The sequence below is a fragment of the Dermacentor albipictus genome, chromosome 9 (genome assembly GCF_038994185.2).
Source record: "Dermacentor albipictus isolate Rhodes 1998 colony chromosome 9, USDA_Dalb.pri_finalv2, whole genome shotgun sequence".
In the NCBI taxonomy this organism is placed as follows: Eukaryota; Metazoa; Arthropoda; class Arachnida; order Ixodida; family Ixodidae; genus Dermacentor; species Dermacentor albipictus.
Window position 1 is genome coordinate 46,650,403 of NC_091829.1, and position 23,340 is coordinate 46,673,742.

General features: G+C 43.5%; 3 protein-coding genes across 4 annotated transcripts in view; 1 reads left to right on the plus strand and 2 right to left on the minus strand.

Annotated features, from left to right (window-relative positions):
• LOC135897153 (uncharacterized) overlaps nucleotides 1-7,191 on the plus strand; it is a 23,442-nt gene extending 16,251 nt beyond the window's left edge. For both annotated transcript variants that reach the window (XM_065425718.2, XM_065425719.2), the window contains exon 5: nucleotides 1,712-7,191. In XM_065425718.2, the coding sequence (XP_065281790.1) occupies nucleotides 1,712-2,025 (314 nt within the window). In that variant the 3' untranslated portion in view covers nucleotides 2,026-7,191. The remainder of the gene's footprint in view (nucleotides 1-1,711) is intronic.
• Nucleotides 1-23,340, minus strand: part of LOC135897172 (leptin receptor gene-related protein) — a 416,125-nt gene that overhangs the window by 347,625 nt on the left and 45,160 nt on the right. The window lies entirely within an intron of this gene.
• On the minus strand, nucleotides 4,519-22,887 carry LOC135897152 (uncharacterized). Its single transcript, XM_065425717.2, has 3 exons — nucleotides 22,563-22,887; nucleotides 16,858-17,080; nucleotides 4,519-12,750 (listed from the first exon to the last, which is right to left on the minus strand). The coding sequence occupies exons 1-3, from the start codon at nucleotides 22,790-22,792 to the stop codon at nucleotides 12,259-12,261; spliced, it is 945 nt and encodes a 314-aa protein (XP_065281789.1). The 5' UTR covers nucleotides 22,793-22,887; the 3' UTR covers nucleotides 4,519-12,258.

Genomic DNA, 23,340 nt, shown 5'->3' on the forward strand with positions numbered 1-23,340 from the left:
ACAACAATCAGCCTTCTTTTGGGAAAGCATTGATGCCACCAATATTGGTGCATTGGAAATTGCATCATCTCAGCCGTCTGTGGTACCCAGCATCTCCGCATCTCCACCAGAAATGTTAGTGGGTAAAAGACAGAGGCTAGCAAAACATATGCTGTCTGCTTTGATGGTTGACCAGAAGATAGCATGCAGCTTGTGCACTTTGCCTTTTATAGTGGGAGGCAGCACTAACCTTTCTGCAATGCCTTGGGTCAATATTGATGTTCGACTATTGAAGTGGCTGGGATGTAGAGGGTGTAGGATGTAGGATGTAGGTAGGGGTTGTAAAGTGCATAGGTGGAACGCATGTAACGCTTGAACGCTTGCATGCCAACTGCAACGAAAACAATTTGGCTTATGTGGTTTGGAATGGCTAGTGCATACTATTAAAGCAATCTTGGCAAAGCTGTTGGTAATACTAATCAACTTTCTTTATTTTATTAGCAGTCCATAAATAGCACCTAGGCAGACAACATGGGCAGCTGGCGGTTAGCTAATAGGATGCAAGTCCCTGTGCATCACCTGACACATTTTTCAGTGCTTCATGGGCAGCTGTGAGCGGTGACTTGTTCCGGAGGTCACGCTGAGAAGTTGTGCACTCCGAGTCCTGTGTCACTTCCAGTGACTGATAAAGGCGTCTTTTTCTTTTTCAGTTTTGGTATTGATAACGACTACTTTCGCTAGCCTTTCTCGACAAATTCAATGGTATTTCAGATTTCAAGTTTTCCATGGAGACTGCTCTCTAGCTGCACCATCTGAAGCTAGACTTCTTTATATGGCTCAAAGCTTTGTTTCACTTAGCCTTTAATGTGTGTCCTTAGATTTGGTGCGTTTTAACCATTTGACTGGGGAGCCAAACAAGACAGTTTCAAAGGAAGGTGAAGGCTTAGAAGTGAGAAACGAGGGATTGAATGATGGATATTAATGAAGCCAAGGTTTCAAAGAGGGGTCCTGTCTTTTTCAGGGCAACTAACAAAGGTGACGGAAATTGTTACCCTGATAAAGCAAGTCTCCTTATAGAAACTGGCTCCAGCAAAACCCCTCATTCGACTACTGTTGGTTGTTTAGCTGGGATCTTGTCAAAAGGAGCCCAGCGATCCAGTGCAGGCCATGTCTTTCAGCGTACTTGTGGAAGCTGCTGGCGATGAGTTGTGTATGCTAGTACTGGCACATATTGCAAGCAGTGATAGCTACGTTTAATGAATGTCAACTGTGTCTTTACATAATACCAACAGAAATGTCTACAAGACATGCTCGGTGCACCTACAGTATGGTTGTCAGTGAAAAAAAACTAATTCCCCTGTTAAGGTTTTAAGGAAAGGACCCTTGATTTTTATCACAGTACGGGAGAGACGACAATATGCCAAGCAAGTGCACAAGTGCTTGTACCCCTCGTTTTGTGTTTTGTCTTCTGTCCTACTCTGGACTAGAAATTTTGAGGAAAGGACCTCAAAATTTTTAGAGCTTTACACTATGGTGTCTCTCATAAGCTGAATGGTTCCAGGACGGCCCTGAAATCAATGAGCCCATGAGAGACTGCATTAGACCTTTAGAGGACACTAGAACTAGTTGAAATTATTAGCCTATTGGATAAACAATTGTCATTAGCATGTTGGCACAGATACAGCCCTATCCACTGATCCATGCCTTACTTGATTTGCTTTTTCTCGTGTAGACCCTGTTACTGCAGAGGCCACCTGGTGGGCCATTGGAACAATCATCTTCGGTGTCATTGCACTCATCCTGCTGCTTCCATGCTTTGTGTGGACCGCACTGCGTGGGGGCCAGAACAATGTGACTACACTGGTGCTTCCTGGTGCCATGCGCATTCCTAGTAAGAATGGCTCTTCAACCCCAGCTTCTGCACCTGGGACTTCTCCGACCCAGGAAGCACCTTCTGTGAATGATCAGCCATCGTCTGCAGATCACCAGCTCTCGGTAGAGTGCACGCCTACAACGAGTGACAAAGCACGGCTTGTGACCTCTTGAAGGCTCGCATGCCGCTTAGACATTGGTGCATTCTCTTCCTGTGGCCTTTGATGGTTGATGTGTTTGGTTATGGTTCGGTCGTGTTCTGTGATGCCTTCTGTGTTGCAGAAGCGGCCTACACTTGAGTGTTACGTTCAGCTTAGGTACATGACGGCAGTTTTCTTTCCATGCCACTCTGCAGTGCCGCAGTCTGCATGCTTTTTCCCTTCAGTAGCGTGCTGGCAGTGGTATTGAAGATGCATGCTGGCAAGGATACAAAAGGAAAGAACTGCCATTGTTGTGCCTCAGCAAAATGTATCACTTGTGACAGATTTGTGCATAAGTCTGGCAGCTTTAGAATGAGCCAGCATTTTATGTGCGGCTAGCACACACTTTAGCTGTTTACGTTATGCACCAGTGTTGGATAGTGAATTGTTGGTGAGCTGTGCTCCGAGCACGTCTGCGACAAGGCTTAGTTTGTGGCATTGTGAAAGCTTGGGCTGCTTAATTAACTAATTTTTCTTGTTTGACTGCTATGGATGTTTTGGTTGGTAGTCTTGGCCACATTCTCTTACTTTTTCTGTGTTAAGTGAAGTGGTCTTACTATGGTTGTTAAAAAGGAGCCGGGGCTTGAGGTTTTAGAACAATCGAGATTGCTTTAACTGATGTTCAACTTATATTCATATTGACTGTATATTTGATTGCTATTGAAACATTGGATCCATTGACAGTAGTTAGAAGAATCAGCAGTAGTTTGTACCATCCTGTAGGAACACAACTGTTGGTGGGGGCAAGCTGAAAAAAGGTCAACTGCTCACCATTGGCCAACATACGAAGTGCTGCCTCATATGTAATCCCTCGTAAGGGCTCGTGTGGCTTATGTGGAGGAGGAGGAGCTCACTTATGGTTCTTGTGAGGCCAACAGAGTCCAGGAGGAGTCTAGATGTGCTCATAGATGTTGTGTTTTTAAATGTTGACCATAATTTTATGAACGTGTGCCACATGTACCGATATGTTGAATGGGCTTGCATGTGGAGAACATGTGCACAAAGCTTTGTGTGGGAACAAGAGACAAAAGTTGTATAGAGCTTGAGATTTGTACTCTTTAACCAGTTGTCTCTCCTTTAGCTACACATTGTGACTCTTAAAAGACCATACTTTTATTTTTTTATGCGTCAAGTAGACAAATGTACAAATGTGTGCCTTCCAGCCAGTGTTGTTTTTTGTGTCAGTGGCTTTCTTCGTGACAGGACAACAATGACATCACCATAGGCAGGCAATTCCAGTGAAATTGAAAAGCTTCCACATGCACTCTAAGTGCTAACCTATAGCATTGTTTAGTAATCAAAAACGAAGGCTAACCATGAAAAGGAGTGTTAAGAGCCCGAAAGGTAATCAACTCATCACAGTTTAGCACAATTGTCATTTTCATTTCTTGTGCTTTGATAGGTGTACATTCCCATGACCAAAGATGTGTGGCGTGTGGAATGCTGCATGCAAGGACAGTACAACATTTCATGAATGGGTGCCTTCACAAATTTTGTGTGCTACAACGGAAGCGTGCAATCTCATACTTTGGTTGAAGGCACACATTGCATGGAATGTCTGTGCAGATGTAGGGAGCAATTTTTAGGCCTGCACTCCACCTTAGTCTGTTCCACATCTTGGATGAGCTCAGCTCATTAGGAGGGTTACCAACAGCTCTCTTTACAAAACAGGCCATCCAATATGATTATGCTTATTGTGTTTCACATGAGCGAGACCTGCCATGGCCTTCGAGATCACACATTGTTTTTGCTCCAGTTGTGCTACTTGACTTATGCCTAGCACAGGAAATGTGAGTCATACATGGCTGTGCTGCAAGCCAAAGGATTGGCTGCAGTTGTGAGGGGCCATAGCAGGCAAAATGCATTGTGTCATGTGGTGTCTAACACCGTGTGTCAAAAAAGAAAAAAAAAAAGCGTATAACAGCGAAGGACACTGTACTCAAGCCAAGGATGTAGCATTATTTAAGAAATTGATGGGCTGTGGAAGCTATGGGAGAAGTAAACCAATTAGATTGCAGTTTTCATGGTTCCACATTCGTGGGGCTTACCTATAATTTGGTCCCATGCACAGAAACATGTTGCGACCACTCACGCACACGTCCTCGACTACCTTGACCTTGTTGGCTCATGTTTTCCATAGCTCCTACAGTGACATGTACAGCAGCTTCCAGGCGAGATATTTGCGCTGCAGATGCAACCCTGTGTTCCTGCTGTCCCATGGTGCTTGCTGCAACTGGGGGCTTATTAGGTGTACCCTTCTAAAGTAAGGGGTGACAGATGCAACACCTATGCAGCTGCCCAGTGTTCGGGCCCATGTGCTTGTCCTATAAATTTGATGCGTTGATCACAGGTAGCAGCACCATGCTGTGTCGGTAATATAAGGAAAATTCAGCTATAAGTTGTTGCTTCATGCCGAGGCCTGCCAGTGTAGAATTTCGTTAACACGCTAATCAATGTAAGGTGCAAATTTATGCCATTGCAATTTTATTCATAAAGAAAAACATGCAGCAATATTGCAGCAAGCAACATGGTGAAAGATCTTCCCATTGCTGATGCCGTGCCAGTTATGTATATATATAAAATGAGCTCGTGCAAGAAGCCATAGGTGTAAAATTTCTTTGTCTTGTTTCAGTATAAGAAGGAATTACATTCTTTGATTGGAAGTTGTATTGCTGGGCCTTTCTGCAGCATTCTAGATTTATGGCCAAACATACCTATGGATTTGTTGTAACGTAGAAAAACACTTAGTGAGGTTTATTTTCTTCTGAGAATTGAACTCCGATAACCAGACCAACAGATAACACCGCTGAACTTTGTAAATATAAGAGCCATGGGAACGTGCACATATATTTCTAGCTGACTCTTCACGTTGTGTTTTATGGCACTTATTTCTCATTCAAACATTGTTCTTCCATTAGCCACTTATGCTCATCATTGAACATTGAACTGGCCAGGACATTACATGAAGTTCAAAGCAGTGCTCTTGCATTTTTCACACTTGATATCAAATTGGTGAGCAACAAATCTGATTTGAAGTGTAAGGTGTTACTCACTGCTTCAAGCTCTCTTTGGTCATACCTTAATAGTCATCCGTCCAACCTTGGCGCTGCCATGTCAGTTAGTGATTGAGTGATCGCACAGAGGTTTGGCAAGTTTCCACTGGTGATGTCCTGAACATAAATCATGGCTTTTCAAACAAACTTACTTATCAAGAGGAGCTCAGCTCTTGCAAAAACTATAAAAATGCAGGGAGGTACATTGTGAATGCTTTTACTAATGCTGCAAGGGTGTGAAGTGCATTGCAACTCCTTGTCATGACATACTCTCCTTTGTGCAGTGGCATTTTGTTATGCTGCTCAGCACAAGGTCGCAGGTTCGATTCCTAGCCACTGTAACCACATCCTGATGGTGGCAAAATGTGTAAACACTCTGTTATGGTTTCGAGGACCCGCCGTGGCTGCTCAGTGGCTATGGTGTTGGGCTGCTGAGCTTGAGGTCACGGGATCAAATCCCGGGCACGGCGGCCGCATTTCAATGGGGCCGAAATGCAAAAACACCCGTGTACTTAGATTTAGGTGCACGTTAAAGAACCCCAGGTGGTCGAAATTTCCGGAGTCCGCCACTATGGCGTTCCTCACAATCGGAAAGTGGTTTTGGCACGTAAAACCCCATAATTTAATTTTTAATGGTTTCGAGGAGTACTGACATGACAATTTTTGAGTTGTGATATCTTTGCTTTGAGTTGTGGTCCAAACACTCTGTACCCTAAAATGATTTACTATAATGCACTTGTTTCTCTGAACTACTTCCGGTGTCTGTATACAAAAGGTGGATGTGTCATGACACGATTCGTTGGCTTGCTTCATTCCGACAATCACTATGACTGGTGAATGCAGCCTGAAGAGAACTCTTGCTTGTTTTTTTTATGAGCAATGTCGTCATACCTAGCCTTATTGCTACATGACGTCAGCAAATGTTGCTCCGTGTCATAGCACCACATAATTTTGATGGCGCCAGGTTCAGTGTCTTAAGACCAACTTTAGTTTCAAATTCAAATATCTTCATCTTTCCCAACCTTCATACTTGCTAAGTATCATCCTTTCTATGTGCAAGAAGCATGTGGTACACTTTCTAGAGCTTTGAAAACATGTGCCAGTACTCCTTGACGTGTGTTTTGGGAGCCCCAGATTTTCAAGACAAATGTGGAGCCCTCTGCTACATTCTACTTTGTAGCCTAAGTTAAAACTCGTTGCTCTTGAAAAAGCCAGTGCTCTTGACGGCCCATAAAATTTGCAACTGTAGCATTTCTGTATTCTGCCAGTACTTGTGTATGGGACTGATATTGAACATTTACTTTGCTAACAAAACTTCGTCTTATGCATTGAAGCATACAAGTAACTGGAACGCCAGTGCATTTCTCCGCAAAGTTTGGGATTAATATCTCGAAACTGGTGTCGTTCTGGGAATTCGTTCAATGTGTACCCGCCTAGCGAACTCTGCGGCTAGAATCTGTAAATTGCAATATGGGTCATAAGGTAATTAGTTAAAATGTTAATTAGTGCTTTTTGTTAATTAGTTGATTTTTCATTTCAGTGTTTTCTTTTTTTTTTCAAGGAGTGTCTGCCACTTCAAGTAGACCACCTCATGAATTAAATTTGCACTATCTGCCACAGGTGACCTTTAAGAATTATTAAAAGTGTTCGCTGAAACACCCTGTAGGTTGCATTGTGAAGAGGCAAAAATAAGGTTTTTCACTTGTGAAACATGAATTAAATTGGTTGAAAATGTTGTAGAAGGGCTTTTGATAGAGCAAAGATTAAAATAAAGAAAATAAGCCATAATAAGAATCAAAGTAAGGTTACTTTTGGTCAAAATAATAAAGTACTTACGGTCTTATCTTTTCTTTTTTTTGCATTGACCATTGTATATATATATTTTTTTCAAGAAGTCTTTCTGCTCTTTAGTACTAAGACATTGTGTTACTTGATTTTGATTGGGCTTTGTTTCACTCGACTTCCTGGACTCTATTAAATGGGTCGGCACGTTAGGTTGCTTCTGCATTGCTTCTGCTGGCAGAGAGATTTCACAGTCTACCTTTGAGAGCAGTTTAGTAAAGTGTGGAAGAAGTATATAAATATTATACAGGTGTGTTATGAATGAGTTGTTGATGTGGCACTGGCATATATCTTGACATGAGAAAGAACTGGAACGAAGAAACACCAGGATAAAGTTCTGCCTTCCACATTATCTTTATGTGGAAACATGCACGCATATAATTTTTACGTGTATAAACATACGGGCAAAAACTTGTGCTCCTATGTAGCATACACATGCGTTAATGTGATGTATGCACAGATATGCAGTGTATGTGCTCCTATTATAGCACACATGTGTTAAATATGTGATATATGTACATATGCACAGATATACTCCTATGTAGCATACATGTGTGTTAAAGATGTGATATATGTACAGATTACAGTACATGTAAGTGTGCACGTTAGGACTAATTGGAAGATAGCACTGTGTCTTGGTGTTTCCTTGTTCTTATCTTTTCCATATTTGCACCACACTGTAACGCGAACTTGCCCAAATCGCTACCATGTTAAACCAGTGGCGTCAAAGGAAGCATGTGCATGATATGTGATACTGTTTGCTTATTTCTAGCATAAAGCTCTCAATAGAACGCTTTTCATATGCACTTTTTGTATGATAAAATTGTTGCAGAGATTCTTAGTGTGCTTCATTTGTAACGACTCCATGCATAATTCTCTTTGATTCTAAAGCAGTGAACATTTAGTGAATGACCAGGATGCTTCAGCAAAACAACTTTTGTAGTAAATAATAGCAGATGCAAAGAATTGTTCAAAAGGCACTGGGTCTCAGTGCAGGCACGTTTCTTTCATTGTGTTTATGCGTGGTATACTGTAGGAAGACTGATGTATCAACATTTCATGTTTCCATTCATTGGTTGGACAGGGTGAAGAAAGATAGGCAAATGTCACCACCTCACTAGCCAACAAATGTCTTTCTTGAGATTATGCTTGTGTTTTCTGTTTCTCAATTTCTAACAATATATGCTTGGAATGAAACTATGGAGCTGTTTTTATTAGATGGCATACTAGCCCAAAATCAGTCAAAACATAAAAGCAATACTCTGCACAGTGCTGGTAATGTGCATAGAATGTGCTATCAATACTGTGCAATAAAACAATGTATAAAAAAAGTTGGGCTGCTGAGTGCAACCACCACCATTTGTGAAACTGAGTCACTCTGCGAATAGGATGCCACTCTTATTGGCACTCTAGAGGTTAGGCAGACAATGCAGGCAGACGCCTTCAGTTTGTCACGTTTTGTTTGTTGCCTAGCACAGTTATCAATATAATTCATAATTGCCCTTCTTGCCCAAAAAGGTGACAATTGCCCAAAAAGATGACAAAAGCTTTTCCCACTTATCTGAAACTGTCCACCGTATGTGATCCCCCAAAAAGTGCCCAGTGATCATCACTCTCACATGAAAATAGTTCTGTGAATTCATTACAAGATTTCCTGTATGTGGATTTACCACTACGCCTGTAATTTGCCATGAAGATAACTCAATTTTCATTCTCAGACTACGGATTGTCACCGAAGCACAAGAATAAAAAAGAATGCTAATTCGGACTCTTTGCAGCCTTTAGTAATTTAGTATACCAAGCATTTAACATGATGTGGCCGGTTTTGCTTGCTCTGTTTCTCTCGCTACTTGTACACATGCTTTGTTTTTGCCAGTGTTTTAATTACTCCATCTTTGGCACTTCATTGCCAATTAGTACTGTCTCAAAAATTTGTAGATCAAATCTCCAAATGTTGGACTTTTGCCATTTCACATCTTAGCATCATATCTCTCTCATTTGGCCTATGATGATCACTCAAATTACACGCAGACAAATCTATGTATGTTACATACAAGAGAATCTATTTCTTATGACTGAACTGCTTATTGAAGCATAAATTACAGTGAAATGTCAATTTAATGAAACTGAGTTTTATCAAGTTTGTAACTTAAGAACCACTTTCAATATTTATAGAGCCTAATTAATTGAAAACCTCAAAGCAATAAAGTGAAATAAACATATTCAAGGGTTTAAAGAAGTTTAGAAAGAAAGAAGAATGTGTAAATAGATAGTGCACAGGAAACGTGTTATGTTGAAAATGGCTTGAAATTTATCTGTGTTTTGCTACAGTAAACTTATTACTGTGCTTCTTTGGAGTGGGCTGGTTTCTTTTCACAAAATTGCCTGTTTACTCCTTCAGGTCCTGTGTGTACAAATGTACACACCAAGGTAATGCATTAAGAGCAACATTACCTATGAAAATATGTTTAAGACATATATCAGACATATTGAAACACTTCTGATAGGACCTGCGTTGCAAGTTAGAATAATATCAGTAAAGTATTTTAGTAAAATGATTTGGAATGTGAACAGCCCTCTGTGACATGCATTGTGTAGTGGGTTCACTTCTTTCACTGTTTTTTACTATGTTCTATGTGAAGCATATTATTCAAGTGACTGGATAGGTGCTTTCCAAATTTGCTACACATGAAATATTTGGCCTCATATGCGACATTCCAGCTTAGCGTTCTCACGTGGCATTCAAATTCCGTGAACTTAATAAAACTCACTGAAATGTTTGGAATTCTTGATCCATTCGGCACCTGCATGGCTTTCATAATTCCGAAGAAGCAAGAACTGTGGTGATACAGAATTGGCACCTGAAATGGTTGAAGAAATTTTTCTGGCACCCTAAAGGAACAGAAGTGTTCAATGGGACTGCTGTTTATAAGTGCATAAGCTTACTGCTGGAAGAGCTCATGCAAGCAAAAATTCATTTTTTTTTTCATTCTTGAATAAATATTTCTATTCTCATGGGTGTTTTATGTTTTCAGTTTAACAAAGTTCTTGATTTAACAATATAATAGTTCTTTGGTCCCACTGACTTTGTTAACCTGATGTTTAACTGTACTACAGTGGGCCCCTACACCTTGATTACGAAGTCACTCATCTCCATCCGAAACGTGCACCTTCACGGAGCACTTGTTTCAGACAGATGACCCACATTGAACTGGCTTCAACAGGCTTTTAATAGATGAAACCATACGACTGCACCACGCATTCCTTTTTCCTGCATGACTAAGAGTGCCATAAGACTGTCTTTAGGCATAATAAATGCATAGTTAAAGATGTACAAACAGATCTGTTTCATGCAGGTAGTCCAGTAGGGAATGGTAGCAAGGGGCATGTGTCCAGCATTCTTTCAGAAGGGTAACCTGGGCAAAGGCCTGCTACTTTGAAGGAAACATAGTTCTAGAGCATCTAGCCTGGATGTCAGAAGCAGTTGCAAGCTGCCACCAGTTACCCACTGAGAAAATAGGTACGAGTGTTTGTACCTGGTCCTCTCGCATTATGGAAAACCCTATGTTTGAAAATGGGGCACTTATTGATGGCGTCCCCACCTGACAGGTGCACAAATTCCATAGGGGAAAGTGCTGTAGTGGAAGCGAAAATGCCTTTTCTTGGGTCAAAGACCTGCTGTGGTAGTTCTGTGGCTATGGCTGTGGTGCTATACTGAGCATGAAGTTACAAGTTCGATCCACGGCACATTTCAATTCCAATGAAATGCAGAAACACTTGTGTACTTCAATTTAGTTCCATGCTGAAGAAGCCCAGGTGTCTACACATAATCCAGAGCCCTCCACTACGACGTCCATCATAACATACTATGCAGTTTCAGAGAATTAAACTGTACAATTAAATGTTTTTTTTTATTGTGCTTAGTTTCGGTGAAGAGCAGCCGTTCCTCTTTACAAGTCATCACCCCTGAAGAAAGTCAAATTTTGAGCTGGGGATAGTTGCACTTGTTTTTACCTGCGGGCAGCCACCGGCAACGTGCTTCGAACCCACGAATGTTTTGCAGCTGAGTTGAGTGCTCGGTCAGGAGCCCGTGGTGTCTTTGGGCTTATGTACAGCATAGCTTGTAACATATTGTGAATTTCCCCACTTAAACAATTGCCAAGCAACCCAGCACTCGCCAAAACCAAAACTTGCGGGAGCAGCAACAGTGTTCTAGACAAGGAGAGTGTCTCCAGTTCAGTGGTGTTCCACATAGCTTAAAAGCACTAACAACCATGGTCTCAACACTGTTACTTCGCTTCATGTGTGGCATTGGTGTGTACTGTGTAAAAACATAGGTATGCTGCGTTTATGATAAGCCTCATTGCCTTTCAGAGTTACATTTAAATGTGGTTTCGTACCAGCTGCTTGGTCAATGGCACATGCCTTCTCAGGCACCTTGCAGTGTGGAGTGTTGAAGTAAACAGGGCTGACCTGTGTGTGCACTGTTTGTGTTGACGCTGTGAGCCATATGCAGCATGGCAGCAATGTTTTAGATGACAATTTGCACAGACATCCGTGCACCTTTGACAATCGTGCTAGTTGTTTCGACTCGGAAAGTGTTTCTGCCTCACGCTGACATTTCAAAAACAAAATGGAAGCAGCGGATGTGGCTAGGGATTGCCTGCTTCGGACAAGCACATGGTTGCTAGCTGTGGCAGATGCTTTTTTCTGTGTGCTTACTAACAGTAACTGCTTGCTTGTTGTAATGTGCTCCATGTGTGTGACTGAATGGACTTTCTTTGAACTTCTCAGGAGCTCGTGGAACACTATGCGACGTTGCTGCATGAAATCTGCCAGAAAGATTTTCTGAAGGTCCATGCATTGATATAGGCCTGTTAGCTGTTGAACACTTTTATTTCCTACATATGTAGCTTGAACATAATATTTATTGAATATATTGCCTAATGAAAACACTCTTGTAAATGCTTTCATAGAAAGTATACCATCTGGAGTGAACTGTGGGAAAGAACTCGGCTTTGTTTAGGTATGGTCCTGACAAAGTCAGCATTTGTCGTCATTTATAATGACAAACATTGCAGACTGTGATGTATGTGGAAAGCTTTATGCACTGGGATATTCATACTAAAAAAGGACACATTATAATCACAGCCATCTATGGAAGGCTCATTTATTTGACAAAGCTCCGCTGGCAATAGTTTTTGAATGTTCAATTTATAAATCGTTATATCTGATATATGAATTGAATAAATATTTTTTAGCACACATTAAGTGCATTGTGTCATCTTACACGCACTCGAACAAGCTGATCTTCACTTGTTTCCCTTGTGTTTAGATCCAGTCCCTTTGGCTTCACTGCCACTCGGCTTAGCTCCAGTATCTTTGTGTTTGTCAACACTACGGTTAAATATGCTCCATCTGCGACCACTGGCAGCCGATTTGACTTCATTCTCTTTGGGGGAGACGCCGTCACTCCTGGTTTTTGGGCTACCCTGTTTCGAGCTGCTTGCTTCTGACCTGCTGGCCTTCGGGGTACTTGGTTTTGGGCTACCGGCATTGCTGAGACCAGGTTTTGGGCTACTGGATTTTTGGGCATTGGCTTTGGGGCTACCTGCTTTAGGGCTACTTGCTTTGGGACTGCTCGCATTTGATTTTATCTTTACCCCCTTCAAGTGCTCGTTTGGTGCTTCTCGCGTCCTCGTGTCCAAGCTTCTGTCGGTTCTGCTTAGTGACGTTGCTGCTGTCGACGTGCTGGCAGTGATGCCGAGGTTCTCATAGACGTTCAGCGTGATCTGTTGTATTTCCTGCACGAGGTGCGCAATAAATCATAAGTTGCTGCATGTGCACATGTGACACAAGGGGAAAACACAGACAGAAACACTTTTAGTAATCTACCAGCCACAAGAAGTGGACCAACACTCTTTGACTACATTCTGCACATAGGATTGTGAGTAGTGTTGTTGCCAGGCTCTTTTCCAGGGGTATGGTGGGAGAAGCGTTGGGAAATGAAGTGTACAGATTTGACATGATGCATGCAGAACAGATACTAGTACATTTGGAGATCCTGATGTGAAGATGTTTGCATAACATTATGTTTAATTTCTGATCTATGCAATATTCAATAGGCGAGTGCTTTAAGTTGGTGCAATGTAGAAAGCAGCTTTTTAAATGAATGTATGCTAATAATGAAAAATAAACAGAAGATGGCATACCATAGGTTTCAGGGACTGCAGTGGTGAAATTAGACCGGCCAACGCATTATCAGTGCCGGTGGAGATACGAAATTAGTTTGCAGCCTCGGTGATGGCATTTTACAGTAAAACCTCATTATAATAAATTTAAAGGAGGATCCAGAATAACTTCGTTATGTCCATTACTTTATTATATACATTATGTTACATTACTATTGCATCTACTGCACTCTGAATCTCCTTGGGGATTTCAAGGGGAATTTCACTTACCTTGGTGTATCCATTATTTCGTTTATCTCATTTTGTTATTACGAGGTCTGATTGTATTTGATGGAAACGAAATGCAAGAGCATTTGTGTACTTATACTTAGGTGCACATTAAAGAATGACAGGCGGTTGAAATTACTCCGGAGTCCCCCAGTGCCCTCTCTTAAGTCATGTTTGTCATGTTTATGGCACGTAATTTGCCACAATTTAAAATTAGGAATTGTGCTGAAATCACTTCTGTACTTAAATTTCACTGTAGGAGCAGGCTGCAAATAACTGCTTTATTGAAGCGAGCCAGTGCTAGCCAGATAGCCATTCACAATCTTGCAGCAAATTGCGCTGTTTGTATTCCAGTTATCTTTACAGAAAGCCTTCACACATTGCGGCGTAGTTCTGTGAAATACTAATGCATTTAGTGGCAGATTTTGGCCACGAGTTTCTCAAAACGGGCAATAGTCTCGTATTTCTACAGAGTAAATACTATGCCTGGTTGGCTTTTTCAATTTGCTTAGTATATGCATGGGTCTTAATAACGTGTATTCATTGATTAATATTGGTTGATTAGGATCTTAAACGGACAATAAAATGGAGTGGGAAGTTGAGCTATATTACGATTGCAAAAATACCAAGGAGGCCTCCGTAATTAGTGAAAGTTGAATTGTCTCGGCAGGAAAGGCTCGGGAATCAAATAATGATTCATGAGGCTTAAAGGGACACCAAAGAAAAACTGTCTGAGCTGTCTTAGTAAGTTCACCCAACTATATTACCATGAAAGCTACTTCTAACACAAGCAGACACACGGTAAGCCAGAAAAGGCGCAAGAACAAATTTAAGACGGTTGGCGACGCGACCTTGAAGTTACCACATTGGCTAGGCGTGACGTCATGGATTCTGACGTCGTTTGCTCGAACCTGTAGACAACGTGTCATCGGTAAAGATACGAACTACAATCTATTCTAAACGAGTCAAAGACTGAACTTAGCTAGTTTCAAGAACTTCTACCCGGCCAAAACAGCCCAAATAAAAAAAAATGATGCGCGTCACACTGGTTTTTCAGCCTTGGGGTTTCGGTGCGAAATTTAAGAAATGTTACTGTGACCTTCGCTTCCTATTCTAATAATAAACTATTACCACAAGATTGGCAAACATAGTTTTGAAAGAATACTTTTATCAGTCATACTCATTTAGTGTACATATTTCTGTTTAGCAGCCCTTTAAGTTCCCAAAGTACGACTGGTGTATCACTGGGGTGTTGAGTGGCACCGTAATGGAGGATTCCGGAATAACTTTAGCCACATGGATTTCTTTAAAAATAGGCCTAAGTACACGAGCATTTTTACACTTGCATCGAAACGCTGCTGCTGCACACGGCTGAGAATCGCTCTTGGTGGCGACGTTATCTTGAAGTTCCCGCACTAATTCCTGGGGTGCCATAAAACCTTGACACTGCATCAACGTTACTAGATTCACTGCATGGTCTAGCTAGATCAGTTAATTGTTTATTAGTAGAAGAGGCCGAGATTGCATATTAAAGGAATAAAAAAAAACTTTACCTCTCAATTTCTTACATTTTTTCGCACAGAATGGTAGCACACTAAAATATTTCGAAATTTATGACGTCACAATTACCTACCCGCGTAGCCGCGAAATTCAGAACGATAAATGTTGCCCTCGTTCATGCCCATGTTTTCTCCTTGAGTAATCGAGATTTGCAACGTAAATAAATAGAAATAGCCCTTAAAGCATACTTTACCACTCTAAAAAAAATGGCAGTGCTCTTTATGTAGTGACTCTAACTCGTGCATATCAGCTCAATTTCGAGTGTCTGCTCACGCAGATTACGCGCTGCCTGAAAAAAAAGTCTTTCGAACTTGATAGCTAGAGCCCACTGAGCCACCCAAAATAAATAGAAGATAGTACAGTATTTACAATACTGTAGTGTACAGTAGTGTAGCATGGTACGGTAGAGTCTATAATTTTTGGCATTGAGAAAGAGCATCGTGTAAGTTGTAACTTGCTCCGAATAAAAAGCTTTTTCCCCCTTCACAAACAAGCTAGTTTAATTCGGATGTGGTTTTGCGGGAAAGCAAGAGTGTGACCTGTGGCGTATTCACAATACATGTCCCCTCCAAAGCGTGGTGCCACAGTATTTTAGTCTACTAGAGTCCTTTAACAGCATCGTTGCTGTTGGTTACCCAAAGTGGCACGATTCAGCATTGCCAATAGCAGCTCAGTTCTGTTCTCGGGCACTGAAAGCTATACATGTTCTGCGAATACGCTGAACGTCTTCATCGAAAATGAATTTTAAAAATCCGTCAGAAGCCATTTCAGGATGACTGTCAACATTGACGCGATTACCATTGAAGCAATGTAACGACATACCGTATTGCCACCGCCGAAACGCGCCACCTAGTAGCGCCGCCGCGAAGTATGTGCATGGTGCGTGTCTGCATGTGTATATGTATTCAGACACGAATATATATGACGTGGATTAGATTCTGCCCAGCCGCGGATAAGTTGTGTGAGGATTTCTTTTTTCATTGAAGAGCAGACATATATACCCAAAGTACAGCATACTGGAATATAAGGGTAGTGTGCTCACTGCGCACCATTGGCAATGGGGAGACAAAGCCGCCGATGTCAAGTTGTAAACAGAGCTTTACATTGAAATCGACGGGGCACCGCCTGGTGTGCTACAGGGATTGCGCATATTGATACACGTGCAAAGAAGAGGCGCCGTGATCATGCACAGAGACTGAAAGGACGCGAATGCGGTAGCGGACGCTACCTCGGCCACGGCCGGGTGGCCGTGCCTCAACGGTACGACGCCGTTCTTGTTTACACTGTTACACTGTACCCAAGGTCACATACCCAGTGATCCAAGTTGGCGTGAAAGAGGTTAGATGTAGACAAACGTACATACATGCCGCGAACAAGGTGAAGTTTCCAAATAATAAAACGTTGACGGTTGGGTTCGAACTCGGCCTCCTCAGCACAGCAGCCCGATGACCCATTAGACCATGGTCTATAACTAGTGACCCAAGTTAGCTTAAAGGAAGTTAGATATGAACGGAACGACAGACGGACAGACAGACCACATGCTGCAGGTGAATATTCCGAACAGTGCCATTTGCACTAGCGTATATAGGGTCTGGGAAAAGGAATTAACGACGCGGTTAGGTCGCAGGGTGCAATGACAGCTCTGGCTTGAATGAGTGCCCCTTGTCGCGTGGTTGTGTCACTGTACAGTTGCGTAGCGTAGTTGCGTCAGATATGGGCCAAGATGTCGGAACTGTTTATCCGCTTTCCGATAGTTTTGGTGGACTCCTCCGCATGGGAGCATACATCCTCCGGTCCAGCGAGGTTGGCGTCGTTGCGCGTTTATCGCTTGCGTTGGAATACACCGAAACCACGTGGTTCGAATTACCGGTACACCGGTCCGCATACGCGTACCTCGAGCAGCTTCTCCCACGACGCGGCGGCGGCGGGTGTCCCAGGCGCTGCGAGGCCTACGCGCATCTCGACCAGCTGCCACAGGGCCTCGAAGTGCAGCGGCATCACGTCGCGGGTGGCGTGCTCGAGCGCGTTGGTCCTCACCACGTCCGCGAGCAACTCGGGCCTGTCCAGCGTCTTGACCACGTCGCTCAGCAGCTTGGCCATCGCCGAGCAGTGCGTCCTGCGCGCGGTAGAGGGCAGACCTGAGCTTTGTAACCATGATGAGGGAAAATTTTACAAAACAGAGAAATGGTACATGCAGTACGTCGGAGAGGGATAGCCCGGTCAACCCACTGCTTTCGCTTGGACAAAAAGAGTGGGAAAGGGCTGAGAAGAGGGTACCAAGTAGCACATCGGCAGGCCCCGATGGTATTCCAATTACGTTAATAAAGAAATTGGGCCCGAAATCTAAGAAAGCATTGAGGGAGGTGGTGAGCAAAATGCTAGTGGATGTAAAGTACCTGACAAATTCAGGAGAACATTCATTTGGGCTAGATGGTGCATACTTGAATTAGACGAAAGGTTGTCACATAAGAAAGGGCCCTGTGTTTTCGAAACATAGTTCAGGAGAACATTCATTTGGGCTAGATGGTGCATACTTGAATTAGGCGCGCTTGTCCTGCGCGCATACTTGAATCAGGCGCGCTTGTCCTGTGTCGTTCTCCCCTCTTGTGATCGTCTTAGTTGGCGCTGTTCCTTCCTAATACCTGACGAATGGAGGCTAAATAGGATGAGAATGATATATAAGGGAAAGGGGGACAAAGCTGACATAAATAACTACCGGCCTATAACAGTGACGTCAGTGGTTTACAGGGTGGTTATGCAGATTATAAAGGACACACTGCAGGCATAGGTAGAGAACGAGGGGGTACTTGGAGAGCTACAAAATGGGTTCCGGAAGCATAGGAGGCTAGAAGACAATCTGCTCTCGCTAACACAGTGCATTGAAATAGCTGAAAAGGAACACAGACCCCTATGGCTGGCTTTTTTGGACATCAAGGGAATATGACAGTGTACTTCAAGAGGGCTTGTGGGGCATTCTAGAAACTTTAGGAGTGCAAGATGGAGTAACCAATTTCTTAAAAGATATCTATAAAGGTAACCGGGTGATTATACAATGGGAAAAGCAGGTTTGGAGCCTGTAATGATTCGGCGGGGGCTTAGGCAGGGGTGCCCATTGTCACCTCTGATGTTTATGCTGTACCTACAAGGTTTAGAGGCCAAAATACAGCAAAGCGGACTCGGCTTCAACCTATCATTTTTCAAACAAGGAAAATTGATTGAACATCAGTCATTACCAGGACTGATGTACACGGATGATATTGTATTAATGGCTGACATTGCAGAAGATCTGCAGGAATTAATGGACATATGTGGTACAGAAGGAGACAGATTAGGCTTGAAGTTTAGCAAAGAAAAATCAGCAGTCATGATTTTTAATGATAACATTTGCGGCGAGCATAAGATACAGGAGGCCACGCTGGAGATAGTCGATAAATACAAGTACCTTGGGGTGTGGATAAATAATGGCATTGAGTATTTGACAGAGTACGAAAAATGTCTAACGACTAAAGGTAACACAAGTGCAGCGATTATGAAGAGTAGGGCACTGTGGAACTACAATAGGTACGAGGTAGTACAAGGGATATGGAAGGTGGTAATGGTACCAGGCCTGACTTTTGCCAATGCAGTTCTATGTATTAGAACAGAGGCCCGGCAACAGTTGGAAATTAGGCAACGTGGTGTGGGTAGGCTCGCTCTGGGAGCACATGGCAAGACACCAGATCTTGGAGTGCAGGGGGATCTGGGATGGTCTTCTTTCGAGGGCAGAGAGGCTAGTAGCTAGATAGCATTTGAGGAGCGATTGAGAAAAATGGGGGAAATTCGGTGGGCTAGGAAGGTTTTCAGTTACTTATACACGAGGAATGTTGACACGAGGTGGACGAAGCGAACTAGAAAATTGACAAGCAAATACTTGGGCAGTAGCGGGGGGACAAGTAAGGAATCATCTGTCAAGAAAGAGGTTAAGGAGACAGAGAGGGGTATGTGGAGTACAGAGATGCAAACCAAATCGGCATTGGAGACATACAGGACGTTTAAGCAAGAAATAGCCAAATAAAATATTTACGATAACTCTAAGGGAAGCTCATTGTTGTTTGAAGCCAGGACAGGTGTACTGCGGACTAAAACGTACCGAGCCAGATACCAGGAGATAGATTTGGTGTGCGAGGCGTGTGGAGAGGAGGAGGAAACGGCTGAACACCTGATACTTGCTTGTAAACAACTTCACCCTGCAGTTGAATCTATCGGGGAACTATTCAAAGCTTTGCGTTTTAAAGACAGTGAAAGTAGAATAGACTTTGAACAGGTAGAAATAACTAAACGGAGACTCTCTGATTGGTGGATTATATCAACGCAAAAGTAAAGGAGTAAATACATAGGTATGCATGCATATAGAACCATTAAAGGCTAGGTGGCGCGCGCCGCCGCCGCCCGATTCAAAGGGTTGAGCCTCAATCATCCATCCATCCATCCATCCAGTTAGTATTCCTGTATATGCTCCCTGCGGGAGCATATACAGGAACACTATTGTAAGTATGAAGTAGTGCGAGGCGTGTGGAAAGGAGTCGTCGTTCTTTTAGGCTTACGTACGGAAGCTTTGGGTTGCATCAAGTTGAAATACGAAGCGCAAACTTACCTAGAGCTCGAAGAGCTGTTTGAGGGCTAGCTTTAGGGGCATAGAGAGAAGCTACAAACGGGGAAGTACAGGGAAATACGGGCTGGACGTCCTTTAACATACGGGAGGCCTAGAGGGATATATCTGCTTTGAAAAACGACTGAGGAATACGAAGGAATGTTTATAGGTGGCTGTGGTTTTCATGTGCCCATAGAACTGTAAAAGAAGAACCAGGAAGCTGATAAGTAAATATCACGGTAACGGCGAGGACAGTGACGAGGAAAAGAGATTAAAGGTAAATTTAGAAGTCCAGGAACAGTATACAATGGTTCAATAGAATAACTTTTTACTGGGCGAGTTGGTGCATGACTGTTTTAGGGAGATACTTGCGCTTAAGGAAGTACGGACACAGGAAAAAGAACGAGGTATGCGAAAAGAGCGCAGTGACGAAATACGGCAGGTTTGATTAGCCCTCTCCTCCCTCTCCCTTTTTTTCTGTCACATGTGAGCACTGCCTATATCTGTGCAGATTCGACACAAATAAATCCAGTTGATTGCGCTCTCTTCGTCCACCTCGTTTTTTACCTGCGTTCGTTCTTTCTTAGGCGCAACTCTCCCTAAAACATAATATACAATGGATGGGCGCGATGAAGAATTAAAGAGCCAGCGATGGAACTGTGTCGAGCAGCAAAGAATGAAATCAAAGGCCCCGCCGCCCTTAACTTTTTACAATAATTAAAAAAGCAGTGCACTATAGTGCGCGAAGACAGAGTTTCTGAGAACATGGTATTATAATGTAAAATTTGCCGATGACGACTGTACACCAGGGAGGTTATACCGTGTGCCCTAGCTAACGCTAGCCAAGTTCAAAGAAAAAGAATATTGAAAATGATGGAGCAAGATACGATTAGAATACCTTTTCTGCTCGGTCGTCAGAGGTGTGGCGACCGAACACCATAGTCATTAAAAGCGTATCTTGTGCCGTGTTTTTAACTTTTTCGCTCTCTTGTGACCACTTGGATAACCGTTAGGTAGGACACGCTCAATATACAGGCGTGTCTTGTGGAAATAGCGCAGTAACCGTAGGGCATATTTTTTACTATATCACAGTGTACACCCATTCAGAGGTAAATGAGGACGTATATGGTTGCCCAGTTTGGGATTTTTGGCTTTAGTGATATAACAGAGGAAGGGTTAACGAATACGCGGCGGAGAACAATAAAAGACAGCTGGGGCACTGGTGGCGCAAAGACAGGAACACTCGGAACGAAAATACATGTTTTTTATAGGGCAATCATTTCTATGGCGTTCAGCAGCTCGGGAGGAAGGTAAACACAACGAGCTTAATCAGCCACTCCCCCACCCGTCTCAGAGCGGATGTTTGTAATATCCATCCACCAATCTAGGGCGAAGCTATATAGACGACACTAAAGCCATGACACACGCTGGCGCTCCCTGTCATTGCTCGAGCAAAACCATAGGCTATATTTCGCCGTTGCAGTGACAGGCGACGCCAGGTTTATATATTCTCGAAAATTTTACAAAGGTTCTGTTTGTCATCACCGTATGCACGTGTGCTTCAAATTTGAACGTGATGGGAGAACAATTGCCTATTACACCGCGACATTGCTATTGCCGCGGCCCTCCATCATGATTTCGTCACCGCCTACCTTGACTGATTTATTTGTTTATTAAGGCGAAAGCCTTAAGTGGTTCATACCCCTGATGGCCCTGAAAAAAGAAAAAAAACGAGTAGTCCGGTTCAATGGCACACGAACTATCACCATCAGCAATGGCTCATACCTTCCCTAAGCAAGCGAAAAATTCAATGTGTCTATCCCTCTCGTAATGCAGATGCTACAAGCATTCAGCTAAGGGAAGCGCAGAGTGCATACATTCATTGGAATCACGCATACAACGCACAAAAATGCGGCGTCTTGTTGACTAACACAAAAAAAAAACACGTGACCACCTCAATGGCTCATACCCCCGTAAGCAAGCAACAATATGTAATGGCTCATACCTCCCCCCCAGATATTCGGCAGCATGTTACACTCCTGTATCACGCGAAGGCGAAAGGCTGCACACTTGGTACACTTGGTAATGCGCAGTCTCACATCGTCGCGTTGTTGCTTTCGCCCGGCGGTTTCTTCGGCTTGTTTCCGACGAAATTAGCTGCGGCTTCGCGCGCTCGTTTAGCGGGGTCAGGCTCGCGCTAGAGACGTTTCTCTTCGACTTTACGTTGCATCCTCTCAGCAGAGGGTTGAAACGTATGCTGTTCTGTGTGTTGTGTGAGTGAACTTAAATGAATGTATGCACTGTTCGTTTGACTTTGTTGAGCGTATTATCAGTTATCAGTTATCGGATTACCAACTGTGCAGCAGGCCTTCGCCTTCACGTGTTACAGGAGCGTAACATGCTGCCAAATTTTCCTGTGGTATGATCAGTATTATGATGATGCTGCTGCTGATGATGATGATCAGTCTAATTTATGCCCACTACAGCGCGATGACCTCGCTCAGCAATATCTGCATCGGATAACTCCATCTATACGCTTGTAAATTGCCCAACTTAATCGCACCACCTAATCCTCCGTCGTTATTTAAGGCACTCCATTTGTTTCCATAACTAACAATCGACATCTCCTCTAAGCATCACACATGGTCTGCCAAACTCAATTTCTTGGTATTGGGTCAACTAGTGGGTTCAAAAGTGCAGAAAGTCGGGCTTCTTGGTCATTGGTGACTGTGGCTGCAGCGCGATGTAGACGGGACGGGACAGAAGTGGACACAGACAGCGCTGTGTGCGTCAGCTTCCGTCCGTCCCGTTTACCTCGCGCTCTGCCCACACTAGTAGGTAGCGTGCTCAGCATGGAAGTGCACGATCGTGGACGCGGGACTCCGTTGTATCTTCTCCTGTCCCTAACCCTCTCGCGACGCTCCATGAATGATTCGCACGGAGTGCAATTCGCCGCGCACACACTGACTTGTAGAAGGGAACTTTGACGAGGCCACTCCGGGGCACGTCCCTGAGCTCCCCGAAGAGCGCCTGGTACTCCGGATGCTTGTCCAGGAGCGCCGAGAAGAGGAAGGCTCCGGGCTCCGGGTGGGAGTCGCAGAACGCCTGCCAGGACGCGCGAATCGCCGTCTTCTCGCTGTGCGACAGACTGAGCGGCTCCTCTGGACTCCCTTCGGTGCTGCTGCTGCCCTGACCCATCTTCTACGCTGCCTGCCTGTGCTGGTGACGTGCTGCTGTTGTGGAGGGCTGTTTAATGGAACGGCGTGGCTGGCACCTTCTCTTCTTCTTCTACTTCTCCTTCAACACACATTCATATCTGTAAAACTAGACGCTTTATATCCCATTTGCAAGATGCTTATTTCATTTCACCTTAATTAATTAAAAAAAAATATTGGTAACAGTTTTTTTTTTCACCGCCCGATTCATGACCGATCCCCCAGAGTGGGTGGGTTGCGCCATTTCATTGGGGAACATGTGCCCACATTGCTGGGATACTGGCCGAGGAAGAGCGGGAGAGAGAGCTAGCTATTTATTTTAAAGCTGATTTGAAGCTTATTTTATAGCTGTCGCACTGAATGGCATTGCAGCAAGGGAGTCAATGATACTGGCAGGAGCTCGGTTGGGTTTGCATATGCCGTGGCCTATTGAGATATGCGGTGAGAAGGTGCGCTCGAGTGGGCAATGTGTACTACGTTGTGTGCTCGTTCACCAGTGAGTGAGTTAGAACTTTATTTAGGTCCTGAGGG